The sequence below is a fragment of the Erythrolamprus reginae genome, chromosome 1 (assembly GCF_031021105.1).
Source record: "Erythrolamprus reginae isolate rEryReg1 chromosome 1, rEryReg1.hap1, whole genome shotgun sequence".
NCBI lineage: Eukaryota > Metazoa > Chordata > Lepidosauria > Squamata > Dipsadidae > Erythrolamprus > Erythrolamprus reginae.
Window position 1 is genome coordinate 143,676,423 of NC_091950.1, and position 16,218 is coordinate 143,692,640.

Genomic DNA, 16,218 nt, shown 5'->3' on the forward strand with positions numbered 1-16,218 from the left:
GAAAAAAGTAAGGTTCTACATTTAGACAAGAAAAACAAAATGCACAGGTACAGTATATGTGGCACCTTGCTCAACAGTAGTAACTATGACAGGGATCTTGGAGTCCTAGTGGACAACCATTTAAATATGAGCCAGCAGTGTTTGCAGTTGCCAAAAAAGCCAACACAGTTCTAGGCTGCATTAACAGAGGGATAGAATCGAGATCACATGAAGTGTTAATATTATTTATAAGGCCTTGATAAGGCCACACTTGGAATACTGCATTCAGTTTTGGTCGCCACAATGCAAAAAGGATGTTGAGACTCTAGAAAGAGTGCAGAGAAGAGCGACAAAGATGATAAGGGGACTAGAGGCGAAAACATATGAAGAATGGTCGCAAGAACTGGCCATGGCTAGTTTAATGAAAAGAAGGACCAGAGGAGACATGATAGCAGTATTCCAATATCTCAGGGGTTGCCACAAAGAAGAAGGAATCAACATATTCTCCAAAGCACCTGAGGGTAGAACAAGAAGCAATGGGTGGAAACTAAACAAGCAGAGAAGTAACTTAGAACTAAGGAGTAATTTCCTGACAATTAGAACAATTAATCAGTGGAACAGCCTGCCTCCAGTAGTTGTGAATGCTCCAACACTGGAAGTTTTCAAGAAGATGTTGAATAACCATCTATCTGAAGTAGTGTAGGGTTTCCTGCCTACGAAGGGGGTTGGACTACAAGACCTCCAAGGACCCTTACAACTCTGTTGTTACTGTTACTGTTATTGCGCAAAAGGCACAAAGTTTTGATTTCCCTTCTAGTTTTACATGTTCCCATGATTAGTTACTTATAAACATATTCATAAATTCCCAGTGCCACTGTTTATCATAACATTGTTTTATCTGAATTTACAGATTATTGGACCAGAATATCTCTGAGACCGCCTTCTGCCACACGAATCCCAGCGACCGATTAGGTCCCACAGAGTGGGCCTTCTCCAGGTCCCGTCAACTAAACAATGTCAGTTGGCGGGACCCAGGGGAAGAGCTTTCTCTGTGGCGGCCCCGACTCTCTGGAACCAGCTCCCCCCAGAGATTAGAACTGCCCCTACCCTCCTTGCCTTTCGTAAACTCCTTAAAACCCACCTTTGTCGTCAGGCATGGGGGAACTGAAATATCTCCCCTGGGCCTATACAATACAATTTATACAATTTATGTATGGTATGCTTGTATGTATGTCTGTTTAATAATGGGGTTTTTAAAATATTTTTAAATTGTAAAGTATTAGATTTGTTATGAACTGTTTTTATTGTGTTGTGAGCCACCCCGAGTCTACGGAGTGGGGCGGATAAAAATCTAATAAATAATAATAATTATTATTATTATTATTTCCCCTTGGAATGGGCAATTTCTCCTTTAAAAGTAAATTTCAGAAAGCTTGTTAAAGCAAGCTGAAATAATTTATGTACAGTATAAAATTTGTCCTTTTCCAAATAGGACTATACAATGGTACCTCAAGATACGAACCCCTCGTCTTACGAACAACTCGTGATACGAACCCAGGGTTCAGAAAAATTTTGCCTCTCCTTACGAACTTTTTTCGAGTTATGAACCGGCGTTCGGAGACTGCTGGGAAGCCGCGCGGCTGTTTTAAAAGGTGACAGCCGGGCGGCGGGGCTTCCCAGAAGCCTCCCGAACGCCGGTTCGTAACTCGAACAAAGTTCGTAAGAAGAGGCAAAATTTTTCTGAACCCCGGGTTCGGTTCGGGAGGTTGCTGGGAAGCCCCCCAGCCCGGCTGTCACCTTTTAAAACAGCCGCGCCGCTTCCCAGCTGTCTCCCGAAGCCGAACGCGGAAGTTCGGCTTTAGCGTTTGGCTTCAGGAGACAGCTGGGAAGCAGCGCGGCTGTTTTAAAAGGTCGCAGCCAGCCTGGGGGGCTTGCCAGCACCCCCCGAACCCCGAACCCGGGTTCGGGGGGGTGCTGGGAAGCCCCCCAGGCCGGCTGTCACCTTTTAAAACAGCCGCGCGGCTTCCCAGCAGTCGCCAAAAGCCGTTTTTTTGCGGGGGGGTTTTGGTTGCACGGATTAATTGACTTTACATTGTTTCCTATGAGAAACAATGTTTCGTCTTACGAACCTTTCGTCTTACGAACCTCCTCCTTGCACCAATTAAGTTCGTATCATGAGGTATTACTGTATTTGGATCCAAGCAGCATTTACTATGGTAGTAAGGTGCACAAGAATGATTGGTATCTGGTATCCAGCTAAGAACACTAAAAAGGGAAGATCAGCCTGGAATTAACCAAATATAAATGCCAGCTATGTTCTAACTCTGGAGAACTTATTCTCTCTGTTCTTTTTCCCCCCTGTTTGTGCTTTGCTCCCTGCTTTGTAAACAGAAAATGGCCTGTTATTCCTTTCTAAATGATAATAATTTTGGCATGATAGCTACTGCAAAATAAGGTATTTTTTTAAGATTTCTATTTTTTTTGAACTTGAAAGGAAATATATAGTTACTATGAGAGTCCTAAGGAAACTGTACAGCATAATGGTTTATTATTTAATGAAACACAGTGATAAAAAATATTTGCCAATAGAACAGCCTTTATGTAAAACTAAATTTTGGCAAAAAGCAATGTCTTTTAAAAGTGTTGAACATGAAATTTTCTTCCTAGGATACGCCTTACCTCCTGGTTCCTGATGCTGTAGATTAATGGGTTGAGCATGGGGGTCACAACTACATAGAACACTGAGGCCATTTGATCTAGATAAAGATTCTGTCTAGAGCTGGGTTGTACATACATAAAGCTGAGACCACCGTAGAAGATGGTGATAACCATGAGATGAGATGTACAAGTGGAAAAGGCTTTCTTACGGCTTGCAGAAGAATGGATCTTTAAAATAGTGACTAGGATATAAGCGTAGGAAGTGAAAATAGTCATACTTGTTGCAATTAAATTAAATCCAACAAGAATAAAAACCAACAGATAATTAAGACTGACATCTGAGCAGGAAAGAGCGAAAAGGGGAGGGGCCTCACAATAAAAACTCTTAATGATGTTTGGGCCACAGAATGACAGTCTAGTTGCAGCCACTGTGTGTACAGAAGTATTAATGATCCCAGCAATGTAGGCAACTGCTATCAGCTGAACACACTTCCTTCGGGACATTGTGATGAAGTAGAGAAGTGGATTGCAGATTGCCACGTAGCGATCATAGGCCATCACAGCTAGGAGGTAGCTCTCTGTAGTGGCAAAAAGGCCATAAAAGTAAAGCTGAGTAAAACAACTTGCAAAGGAAATGGACTTCTTCTCTTTTAAAAGATTGGATAGAAAGTTTGGAGTAACCGTTGTTGAATAACAGGTATCCAGGAAAGATAAGCTGGTAAGGAAAAAGTACATTGGTGTGTGGAGTTGAGGGCTGGTTCTGATTAAGACAATCATGCCCACATTTCCCATCAGGGTGATGGCATAAATAGCAAAAAATACCACAAAAAGGATTAGCTGCAAGCGTGGATCCTCTGACAACCCAGTGAGTATGAATTCTGTCACCCGTGTGCTATTTCCCATTAACACTGTGAAAATAAAATATAGTATTCAATGTTACATGTTCTCTTAACATTTCAACTACATAAGAGACTATTTTCTATATCACCATTGCTATTTATTATGATTCTTGAAACTCTACTAATTAAAATAAGAGCAGATTCTAAAATAAAAGGCCTAACTGTAGGAGACGAAACTTATAAAGTCCAAGCCTTTGCAGACGACTTAACGTTTATAATTGAAGAACCGATAACAACAGTCCCCATATTATTGCAAGCTATTGAACAATATGGAAAAGTAGCAGGTTTAAAGATAAACAAAAATAAAACACATTTTTTAACTAAAAATATGAATAAAACACAAGAAACTAAACTAGAAAGCATTTCTGGAATAAAGATTGTTAAAAAAGTAAAATACCTAGGAATAAACTTAACAGCGAAAACAATAACATTAAAAAATGATAACTACACAAAGTTACTAACAGAAATTAAAAAAGATTTAGCAATGTGGAATAACCTAAAAATATCATTTCTAGGAAGACTGGCAACAATTAAGATGAACATTCTACCTAAGGTCTTATTTCTTTTCCAGGTAATTCCAATAAACCCAGGGGGAATCTTTTTTAAAACTTTGACAAATTTAAAACTTTAAAACTTTAAAAAATTTATATGGCAAGGGAAAAAAGCAAGGATAAAAATAAATTGCCTAGAAGATATCAAAGAAAGAGGAGGATTTGGCCTTCCAAATTGGAAATTATATTATCAGGCTGCTGCATTAACATGGGTTAGAGATTGGATAACTCTAGAGAACAAAAGAATATTAAATTTAGAAGGACATGATCTCATGCTTGGATGGCATGCATTTATATGGTACGACAAAGAAAAAAACCACTCATATTTTAAAAGACATACATTAAGGAAGTATCTACTAGAGGTTTGGAAAGACATAAAGAAAAATCACTTCTTAAATATCCCAGAATGGCTTGCCCCCCTAGAAGCAATAACGCATCCAAAGTCCATAAAAGACAAAAAAATATCTTATAGATATAAAGAATTACTAAACGACCAGATGAAGTTAAAATCTAGGATTAAATTACAAGAAGAAGGGATAATAATAGACTGATGGCATTATGCCCAGATTCGATCTAGATACCAGAAGGATAAAACTCTTTATATTTTTAATAAAAGTAAAAATTTGTTAAGTAATCTAATTATTACTAATCCAATAAAAATGATAGGGAAAATATATAAATTCCTCATTGCTCATAAAAACATAGAGTTGACTTTAAAAGATACTATGATAAGATGGTGTAGAAATATTGGCAAGGAAATAGACATAGACACATGGGAGAAAGTTTGGATTAACAACTGGAAAATGACCAAATCAGTCTCATTAAAAGAAAACCAAATCAAAATGTTCTACAGATGGCATCTCCCACCAAATAGGATAGCAAAAATGTTTCCCAAAACATCCCCATTATGCTGGAAATGTAAGAAGGAAATAGGAACCTATTACCATCAATGGTGGACATGTGGTAAAGCTAAAATATACTGGAAGATGATAGAGAAAATACTAAAAGAAATAGTGAAGCAAGATATAGAAAATACCCCGGAATTCTACTTATTAGGAATTACTAATCAGACTTACAAGAAAGAAATTCTTTAGTTAATTATACACATATTAACTGCGGCTAGAATAATATATGCGCAAAATTGGAAGGGGGAAGAAATCCCCAAGGAAGAAGAAGTTATAGTTAAAATATTAGATTGCGCTGAAATGGACATGATGACAAGACGATTAAATGATCAAGAAGATACTAAATTTTATGAAACATGGAACAATGTTTATAAATGGATAGATAAGAAAAAATAAGATATATTATTTTTAGTTGATTCTTTGTATTTGTTTTTACCTAGGTGATAACAATATTAATATTAGTTTAAATGTATTGTTTGATGATTAAGATATAGTAGTTTATGTATAAGTAACATACTAAGAATTTTGGTTTATATACGTATAGTAGTTGAAATCAGTTTAAATGTTTTGTTTGATGATTATGGTATAATAGTATAGTAGTTAAAACTACATTAAAGGTATTTTTTGATGACTATGGTATATTAGTCTACGTATAAGCAATATATTAAGAACTTTACCTAATATTTACATTGTACTTAAGATTTGTAAAACTTTAACTCAAAATTACCAGACCTTTCAACATTTAACATATATTCAATTATGTATTCTTTTTCTGTACTTGAATGTATACTTTCAAAAGAAGCGGGGGAAATGCACCCCCACTTTATGTTTAATGTTTGTATGTGTGTCTGTTTATTTTAAGAAAATTAATAAAAAAAATTATAAAAAAAAAGAGAGACTATTTTCTGTGATTTCAAGATCTTGGAAGGAGGATTGACAAATTAAGTTCTAATAAGATAAAACTGTGTGTGCCATTGTCAATATTCTGATCACACAATTTATTATAACATTGTTTCTTCGTGATTATTATTGAAGAACATATATATATGTTCTACAATAATAATCACGAAGAAACAATGTTATAATAAATTGTATATATACAGTATACAAGTCTTCCTTCTAAGGACTTATTTTGGATCATAAATACTAGCTTTCTTTCATTTGTGGAATTTTATTTGACTGTTCTTCAATATAAATAATTCAATATAAATAAATAATACAATATAAATATAAATAAAACATTAATACAGAACAATTTTGAGATTCTTGTACTAGCCTCATAAACCTGAAACCCCCAAACATACGTTTTATGCTTAAGACCTTCCACTATTCTTGTAGCCCGTCTTTAGACCCGTTCAATTTTGTCAATATCTTTTTGTAGGTGAGGTCTTCAGAACTGAACACAGTATTCCAAATGTGGTCTCACCAGCACTCTATATAGCAGGATCATAATCTCCCTCTTCCTGCTTGTTATACCTCTAGCTATGCATCCGAGCATCCTTGTATATGTTCTTCAATAATAATCATGAAGAAACAATGTTATAATAAATTGTATATATATATATACAAGTCTTCCTTCTAAGGACTTATTTTGGATCATAAATACTAGCTTTCTTTCATTTGTGGAATTTTATTTGACTGTTCTTCAATATAAATAATAGTTCTTCCAACATTAATACAAAACAATTTTGATATTCTTGCACTAGCCTCATAAACCAGAAACCCCCAAACATCCTCAACTTACCCAATTACTCTGATCTCAACCACATCTACAGCAGGTTATAGCATTCTTTCTTGGCTGGTTGTGGGTGGATGCTTCTATGCGAAATGAGTTAGGAAATTTTTTGTGTGTGAGTAGATATATTCAACTCTAATTGGCTCTAGGTCTTTTTTAATTAATTTGGTCACACCACTTTCTTGGCTGTTTCTGCAAGGGAATATTTTCTACTGGGAAACCTTGCTATTATTCCCTAAGTAGTTCTAATCTTAAAACAAATGCTTTCTAGAAATGGCAGCTGCATGGTAACTTTTAGATCCTCACCTGGAAGCTCCAACTATTAGAAGTTGAATTAATTGGGTTTTCTTGAAACTTTTATTCCAAATTTAAGAAATTGAAATACAGTCAGAATAATTAATATGACCATGTGGGTGTGCAAGAGGACATATTTCCAAAACTCCAACTTTGTTTATGTGTTTGTACCTTCAAATTAATGCAAGATTATAGCACAATATTACAAACAAGCCAAGGTAACTAAAATTGATTAATTTCAAGAATGTGTAATATATCTGGGACCTTATTAGATCAGGATGTTCAGACCAGTTTTATCCACAGTGGCTGCTGCAGAATCCTTGCGGTCATGCTAATCTGTTTTCCATGTTCCTTGCCAGCTTCCCGCAAGGAGAGTCAATGGGAAATTCAGCAGGAAGTTGGACATCATTTCTTTTTTTTTATTATTTATTTATTTATTCATTCATTCATTCATTCATTCATTCATTCATTCATTCATTCATTCATTCATTACATTTGTATGCCGCCCCTCTCCGTAGACACACACATGCATTTTATTTACCTGTTAAATTAAATACTGTATAGACTTATTATTGTTCAATTGTTACTGCAATTATTTTTCTATTTATGATATATAGTCATTTAATATGACCCTTATATCCCATTTGGCAATGGAATATAAAAGATATGGTCAACCTAATTTTGCCTCATGGAAAGAGAGTGGGGGGTCATGTTTAAGAGATGATAGCAGTAATGGTCTAGCTGAGGATCCTGCCTAGAGCTTGGCCGTGCATACATAAAGCTACTACATCCATAGAAAATGGTGATAACCATAAGGTGTGATGTACAAGTAGAAAAGGCTTTCCTACGGCTTGAAGCAGAGCGGTTCCTTAAAATGGTGACCAGGATATAAGTGTAGGAAGGGAGTACAGTTAGGATTGTAACTATTACATTGAACCCTGCAGATGCAAATAATAGTAGGTCATTAAGACTGACATCAGAACAAGAAAGAGCAAGGAGGGGAGGAACATCACAATAAAAATTGTTAACAATGTTTGGGCCACAGTAGGACAGTCTAGATGCAGCCATTGTGTGTATGAAAGCATTAACGATCCCAGCTGTGTAGGAAATCGCCATCAGCTGAATACACTTTCTTTGGGACATTGTGATGCAGTAAAGTAGTGGATTGCAGATAGCCACGTAACGATCATAGGCCATCACAGCTAGCAGGTAGCACTCTGTGGTTCCAAATAGGGCGTAAAAGTAGAGCTGAGTAAAGCAACTTGCAAAAGAAATGGACTTCTTCTCTTTTAAAAGATTGGATAATAGTTTTGGGGTCACCGTTGTTGAATAGCAGGTATCCAGGAAAGATAAGCTGGTGAGGAAAAAGTACATTTGTGTGTGGAGTTGAGGACTGATTCTGATTAAGACAATCATGCCCACATTTCCCATCAGGGTGATGGCATACAGTGATCCCCCGGTTATTGCGTCCCCGACCATTGCGAATGGGCTACATCGCAATTTTTCAACCCGGAAGTAAAAACACCATCTGCGCATGTGCGCCCTTTTTTCCTATGGCCACACATGCGTAGATGGTGTTCCCCGCCGGGCAGATCAGCTGCTGGGCGGCTTCCCTGGGTCTTTCCCCTCTTGCTGGCGGGAGGGCGAGAAGCCCCCCCCAGCACCCGCTCACCCTCCGTTCGCCCGCCCTTCGCCCGGCCACCCGCCATTTGCTCGCTGCTCGCCCGGCCACCCGGGTTCGTTTGGCTTCGGGACTCAGTTGGGAAGCGGCACGGGTGTTTTAAAAGGTCTCCGCCGGCATGGGGGGCTTCTTAGCACCCCCCCAAACCCGGGTTGGGGGTTCGGGGGGGTAGGAAGCCCCCCATGCCGGCGGAGACCTTTTAAAACACCCGTGCCGCTTCCCAGCTGAGTCCTCAAGCCAAGCGCAGAAGTTAGCCTTGAATCCCTTTGAATCCCGCCGCTTCTGCTGGATACGGGCGATGGGGGGGCGAGCTGCCACACCCCTGGCTTCCGCACCGCTCGTCCCACCCACCGCCCGTATCCAGCAGAAGCTGCTGGATTCAAAGTGCTGGGGTGGGGGGCTGTCGGGACACCCCACCCCACCCCAGCACTTTGAATCCCGCCGCTTCTGTTGGATACGGGCGATGGGGGGGCGAGCTGCCACAGCCCCTGGCTTCCTCACCGCTCGTCCCACCCACCGCCCGTATCCAGCAGAAGCTGCTGGATTCAAAGTGATTCAGGGAACAGAATGGAGCCTTCCGCGGCGGGGCTGGTAGGAGGGGAGCCGAGGGGATAACCGAGCCCAGCCCCGTGGCATTCGCCTTCCTCCCGCCTGCAGCCGAGTGATCGTGGGCTCCTTCGCAACCTCAGAGAGCTTCCTGGTTTTCGTGAGCTTTCATGCCCAGGAAGCTCTCCGAGGTTGCGAAGGAGCCCAGGATCACTCGGCTGCGGGTGGCAGGAAAGCGAATGTCACAGGGCTGGGCTCGGCTCCCCCCCCCTAGCAGCCCCGCCGCGGAACGCTCCATTCTGTTCCCTGCCGGCCCGATTGAGCGGCCGGCGGTCTCCATTCAGGGAACAGAATGGAGCCTTCCGCAGTGGGGCTGGTAGGAGGGGAGCCGAGGACGGAACCGAGCCCAGCCCCGTGGCATTCGCCTTCCTCCCGCCTGCAGCCGAGTGATCGTGGGCTCCTTCGCAACCTCAGAGAGCTTCCTGGTTTTCGTGAGCTTTCATGCCCAGGAAGCTCTCCGAGGTTGCGAAGGAGCCCAGGATCACTCAGCTGCGGGTGGCAGGAAAGCGAATGTCACGGGGCTGGGCTCGGCTCCCCCCCCTTAGCAGCCCCGCCGCGGAACGCTCCATTCTGTTCCCTGCCGGCCCGATTGAGCGGCCGGCGGTCTCCATTCAGGGAACAGAATGGAGCCTTCCGCGGCAGGGCTGGTAGGAGGGGAGCCGAGGACGGAATCGAGCCCAGCCCCGTGGCATTCGCCTTCCTCCCGCCTGCAGCCGAGTGATCGTGGGCTCCTTCGCAACCTCAGAGAGCTTCCTGGTTTTCGTGAGCTTTCATGCCCAGGAAGCTCTCCGAGGTTGCGAAGGAGCCCAGGATCACTCGGCTGCGGGTGGCAGGAAAGCGAATGTCACGGGGCTGGGCTCGGCTCCCCCCCCTTAGCAGCCCCGCCGCGGAACGCTCCATTCTGTTCCCTGCCGGCCCGATTGAGCGGCCGGCGGTCTCCATTCAGGGAACAGAATGGAGCCTTCCACGGTGGGGCTGGTAGGAGGGGAGCCGAGGACGGAACCGAGCCCAGCCCCGTGGCATTCGCCTTCCTCCCGCCTGCAGCCGAGTGATCGTGGGCTCCTTCGCAACCTCAGAGAGCTTCCTGGTTTTCGTGAGCTTTCATGCCCAGGAAGCTCTCCGAGGTTGCGAAGGAGCCCAGGATCACTCGGCTGCGGGTGGCAGGAAAGCGAATGTCACGGGGCTGGGCTCGGCTCCCCCCCCTTAGCAGCCCCGCTGCGGAACGCTCCATTCTGTTCCCTGCCGGCCCGATTGAGCGACCGGCGGTCTCCATTCAGGGAACAGAATGGAGCCTTCCGCGGCGGGGCTGGTAGGAGGGGAGCCGAGGACGGAACCGAGCCCAGCCCCGTGGCATTCGCCTTCCTCCCGCCTGCAGCCGAGTGATCGTGGGCTCCTTCACAACCTCAGAGAGCTTCCTGGTTTTCGTGAGCTTTCATGCCCAGGAAGCTCTCCGAGGTTGCGAAGGAGCCCAGGATCACTCGGCTGCGGGTGGCAGGAAAGCGAATGTCACGGGGCTGGGCGCTAGCTCTCGCCGCTTTCGAGCTGAGTCCTGAAGCGAATTCGCTTCAGGACTCATCTCGAAAGCCCGCTAGCGAGGAGCCGAAGATTGGGGGCGGCGCGGCTGTTTTAAAACGTCGCCGCCGGCATGGGGGGCTTGCCAGCACCCCCCGGACCCCCAACCCGGGTTTGGGGGGCTGCTAGGAAGCCCCCCATGCCGGCGGCGACATTTTAAAACAGCCGCGCCGCCCCCAATCTTCGGCTCCTCGCTAGCGCTGCGGAAGTTAAAAACACCATCTGCACATGCGCAGATGGTGTTTTTACTTCCGCAGCGCTACTTCGCGAAAACCCGCTCGTTGCGGGGGTCCTGGAACGGAACCCTCGCAACGAGCGGGGGATCACTGTAAACAGCAGGAAATGCCACAAAAAGGATCAGCTGCAACTGTGGGTCCTCTGACAACCCAGTGAGTATGAATTCTGACACCCGTGTGCTATTTTCCATCAACACTGTGAAAATAAAATAAATATAAATTACATATTCACTTAGCATTTCAACTACATAAAGAGATATTTTCTGTGATCCCAAATAAGATCCTGGAAGGAGGATTAAAAATTAAACTCTAAAAAGATAAAGCTGGTATGCCATTGCCAATATTCTGATGATATATTACAAAGTTTCCTCATGATTATTATTGAAGAACAATCAAATCAAATTCAATAAATGAAAGAAAGCTAGTATTTGTGATCCAAAATAAGTCCTTAGAAGGAAGACATGGAATTACATCAGGCGTGTGTTCCTCCCGGTTTGCCTGAACTGGTAAAGGTCACTGGTGAAGTCACAATGATGTCACTAAACCAGATTGGTTGGTGCCGGTCCATGGGCACCACTATCTATTTTTAATATAGAATTTGTAATATTTTTTAATTTAGTTTCCGGCACTATGCATGCGGTCACCATTTTTTTCGGGGTTTAAAAAAAATCAGGTTTGTTTTGTACCATGCATGCACGTAGTATACTCATGAGGTGTGAGCTTGGCCACACGGCACAGGAGGATGCTAACTGGCAGCGAAGTAAGTTGGAACCGGTCCCTGAATTACATCTATAAAGAATAACTACTTCAACATCAGTACAGAGCAATATTGAGATTGTTACACTATCCTGATAAACCAGAAAGCCCCCCAAACATCCTCAACTTACCCAATTACTCTGATTTCAACCACATAGAAACATAGAAGACTGACGGCAGAAAAAGACCTCATGGTCCATCTAGTCTGCCCTTATACTATTTCCTGTGTTTTATCTTACAATGGATATATGTCTATCCCAGGCATGTTTAAATTCAGTTACTGTGGATTTACCAACCACGTCTGCTGGAAGTTTGTTCCAAGGAGCTACCACTCTTTCAGTAAAATAATATTTTCTCATGTTGCTTTTGATCTTTCCCCCAACTAACTTCAGATTGTGTCCCCTTGTTCTTGTGTTCACTTTCCTATTAAAAACACTTCCCCCCTGAACCTTATTTAACCCTTTAACATATTTAAATGTTTCGATCATGTCCCCCCTTTTCCTTCTGTCCTCCAGACTATACAGATTGAGTTCATTAAGTCTTTCCTGATAAGTTTTATGCTTAAGACCTTCCACCATTCTTGTAGCCCATCTTTGGACCCGTTCAATTTTGTCAATATCTTTTTGTAGGTGAGATCTCCAGAACTGAACACAGTATTCCAAATGTGGTCTCACCAGCGCTCTATATAGCGGGATCACAATCTCCCTCTTCCTGCTTGTTATACCTCTAGCTATGCAGCCAAGCGTCCTACTTGCTTTTCCTACTGCCTGACCACACTGCTCACCCATTTTGAGACTGTCAGAAATCACTACCCCTAAATCAGCGGTCCCCAAACTATGGCCCACGGGCCACATGCGGCCCATTGAGGCTATTTATCCGGCCCACCGGTGAGTGACAAGAACACAGGGAAAAGAGAGAGAGAAAGAAAGAAAAGGGAAAGAGAGGGAGGGAAGGAGAAGTGGAGAGGAATGAAGGAGGGAAGGAAGGAGAAATGGTGGGAACAAGGAAGGAAGGAAGGAAGAATGAAATGAATGGAGGGACAGCGGAAGGAAGGACTGTTTTGAGGGGGGGGTAATTTTTTTAAATATTTCTCTCAACATACATTCAAACAACACAGTGTACCATCTAATTTTCCATGAATAAAATGCAGTATTTTGTTAGTAACTAATATCAATCATCAAAAAAGTTGCAAAAGTTTTTTTTTCTAATTTTGTCATCCAGTTACATTCATTTTCTTTTAATTAAATTTCCTCCTTAATGTTCCTTCAAAAAGTGCAACACCAATTATATTTCTAACTTATTAACCATTATGCCAAAGTGCTTCCTTCTTTCTTTATACTGTACATTTTTCATAAGCCAAGAAAACCTTCTATAGCTAATCAGATGTCAACAAAAGAAAATTAAAAACAAAACATAAACATATACGAATTTCAGACCTTCTCTCCCCTCTAAATAGTATGTTCCATTTTGTTTTTTTACTTTAAAACAAGGTATGTGCAGTGTGCATAGGAATTTGTTCATAGTTTTTTTTTATAGTCCGGCCCTCCAACAGTCCGAGGGACAGTGAACTGGCCCTCTGTGTAAAAAGTTTGGGGACCCCTGCCCTAAATCCTTCTCTTCTGAAGTTTTTGCTAAACTTGCATCTAGAGCAGGTTACAGCATTCCTTCTTTGCTGATTGTGGGTGGATGGCTTCCATGTGAAGTGAGTTAGCAAATGGATAGAAATCCCGATAAATTCAGCTCTAGCTGGCTCTCGGTCTTTTTTAATTATTATATACATAGCAAACAATGTATGTCATCTGTGCTGTTTGCTGTTTGCTGGGAGACAAATTGCTGGAAGTCAGAGGCACATTTTTCTCCTTGTTTTCCTACCCCAAACTAAGGTATGTCTTATACTCTGAAAAACACGGTAGGCCACATTCTAAGAACTACTTCTGTGAAAATATTTGGAGATTTATTTTTAAACCCTTCTCTTTTCAATCTCGGTTTTGCCATATCAGTGACAGATCTATTTTATTTATGCCTGTTTTGTACCATCCGTTACTAAAATCACAGTTAAAAATGAAGCACTAAAGCTCTATAAACATAATATTTGTTTGTTTCATCTCAAAATACCTCATCTTCTATGCCAAATGAGTATATTAATTCCTCACTGAATTTCTAAATTTTCCAATGCATTCAGATTTTTTAAAAAACTAAACTAAACCAAAGCAAAAAAATCCCCTTGCAAATATTGAGGTTTTGAGTGCTCATCCTAAGCACTTCTTTTTTCTAAGGCAATCTGAGCTGTGTAAAAGATTATATTTACATAATTACTTGGCCTCGTGCACCAACATGTATGCTTACTGTGCTGGATTGATCTGCCACTTGTCTGAATATCCAGTTTTCTTTGAAGTAAGTTGTCTCAAAATAGTTCTCATGAACTCCTAAATCAAAGTCTCAAAATCAACAAAATGCTTGTATAGTTGCCTTTATGATGATCAAACTTACTTGGTTTCTTCCAGATTAATAGCATCTTTCACATTTTAAAATATCTGAATTTTTTTTCAAGAGTCTGAGTGCAGGTTTTTGAAACTTACACTAATATCCTTTTACTGTTCTGAAGAAATTCAGATATTTTCCATTATATTCAGTAACTCAGCAGCTTTATACAATTCTGCAGACAATGCCGCCGGCGACTCACCGCTGGCGAGGGTTGCGGCGTGGGCCGGGGAAGGAGGCCGCCATGTTGGGGCAGAGCCTGCGGCCCCCACGTCATCCCCGGGGGCCGCAGCGCGTCGTTTGGGTGCGTGGTCACCCAGTGAACCGGGCAGGAGGGAGGCAGCCCTATAAAAGGGGGTTGCCTCGTGGCGCAGTGCCTCCTGCCCGCCGGCGCTGGACATCTCTTGCTCCCCCCCGATCTCGCCGCAGGACTGAACGGCGAGGGGGGACCAGCGCGCTTTTCTCCCCGACGGGAGGACTGAGGTGGACGGTTTGTAAGCCCCCGGGATCGATGGCGATCGCCGGGGTGGCCCTGGTCTACAGGGGTGGGGGTGCGGCGGCGCCCAGCGCCCGTGCACGGGCCATTCGTGGCGACGTCGCTTCTCCTTTGTTCGTTGCCGGCAGCGCGCAGGACGGCGCCGGCCGGAAAATTGCAGGATTCGCCGGCGGCTTGCTTGGGAAAGGGAGGAGGGGGTCAGATGGCTGCTGTGCCGGCGCCCCTCCTCCCCCCCACCTCCGCGGCATCGTGTAAATGGCGGCAGGGCGCGCGGGGCGTCAACGGCTTGCCGGCCGGGTTTGCCCGGCCAGTGTGCCGCCGGGTGGTTGCTCTGACACCAGAGCATGGGAACATTGTCTCCAAAGGCTCCTTCATTTATGAAGGGAATGATAATGAATTTGTTGATCTTCTCTAGCATAAAGCTAGAAACTTATGGCAAAAGCAATATGATTGCAAGATGATACATATTTATGGAGAGATGATTTAATTAAGTTAACATAAAGCATGCAAATATAGCTTGTCACACAAACCACAAGCAATGGCCATTCGTTCCATAATTAAACTGCCATAAACATGAGATGTAAACTTAGAGCTATACTTCCCTTATCTTACTATAGTTTGTAGAAATTTTGATCTATTTTTTATTTTATTTTAATTATTTATTTATTTGTCAAACATGTATAAGATAGTAGTTTGTATAAACATAACAAGTAATGATAAAATAAAGGACAATATGACAGTGCTAGTAGGCCCGATAGTGCGCTTATGTATGCCCCTTACAGACATTTTAGAAACAGGGAGAGGTCAACTATAGACAATCTAAGGTTAAAGTTTTTGGGTTTTGGGGAAGAAACCCCAGAGTCAGGTAGTGCATTTCAGGCATCGATCACTCGATTGCTGCAGTCGTATTTTCTGCAGTTGAGTTTAGAGCAGTTTACATTTAGTTTGACTCTATTCCATGCTCGTGTATTGCTGTGGTTGAAGGTGATTCCAAAGCCATTCATCTGAATTAAGCTGTTTCTGGATATATCTTTAGCGTAAAGCCTTTCACCAGTGATCTGGCACTATCACTACAGTATTCTCATTGGCATAAAGGCTGTACTAATACATCTATTTTATTTCTTTATTATTAACAAGAATTGGGCATAACCCAACAATCAAGTGCTGACCATACATGAGCAGGGATTGATTCTGTCCTGGATTCTATCCAATAACCTGACTCATTTGGTGCAAAGAATTCAGTGAGATCATTTGTCCCAATTTTCTCCCTTGGGAAACTTTCTTCAGACCGGATTCAAAGTTCTGTATATCCATGATAACATTAGAGGATTTTCTTGGAGTCAGTCTTGCTCATTCAACTAAGATCAGC

At 42.5% G+C, this 16,218-nt stretch overlaps 2 protein-coding genes across 2 annotated transcripts; both read right to left on the reverse strand.

Annotated features, from left to right (window-relative positions):
• Positions 1 to 2,613: 2,613 nt before the first annotated feature.
• Positions 2,614 to 3,555, reverse strand: LOC139165607 (olfactory receptor 5J3-like). The gene has a single exon (XM_070748851.1). It carries the CDS (start codon positions 3,538 to 3,540, stop codon positions 2,614 to 2,616), a length of 927 nt encoding a protein of 308 aa, XP_070604952.1. The 5' UTR covers positions 3,541 to 3,555.
• Positions 3,556 to 7,696: 4,141 nt separating this feature from the next.
• LOC139165698 (olfactory receptor 5J3-like) lies at positions 7,697 to 15,267 on the reverse strand. The gene is made up of 3 exons (XM_070748963.1): positions 14,679 to 15,267; positions 11,205 to 11,312; positions 7,697 to 8,460 (listed from the first exon to the last, which is right to left on the reverse strand). Exons 1-3 carry the CDS (start codon positions 15,265 to 15,267, stop codon positions 7,697 to 7,699), a joined length of 1,461 nt encoding a protein of 486 aa, XP_070605064.1.
• Between the last annotated feature and the right edge of the window lie 951 nt (positions 15,268 to 16,218).

Excerpts from the sequence above, each read along its gene's own strand:
- LOC139165698 (XM_070748963.1), bottom strand. The coding sequence starts at position 15,267 with ATGCTAGAGAAGATCAACAAATTCATTATCATTCCCTTCATAAATGAA. Across the intron at positions 11,313-14,678 it reads GGCTGCCTCCCTCCTGCCCG|TGTTGATGGAAAATAGCACA; the intron begins GTTCACTGGGTG and ends TTATTTTCACAG. Across the intron at positions 8,461-11,204 it reads ATTTCCTGCTGTTTACAGTG|TCACCCTGATGGGAAATGTG; the intron begins ATCCCCCGCTCG and ends CACTGTATGCCA.
- LOC139165607 (XM_070748851.1), bottom strand. The coding sequence starts at position 3,540 with ATGGGAAATAGCACACGGGTGACAGAATTCATACTCACTGGGTTGTCA.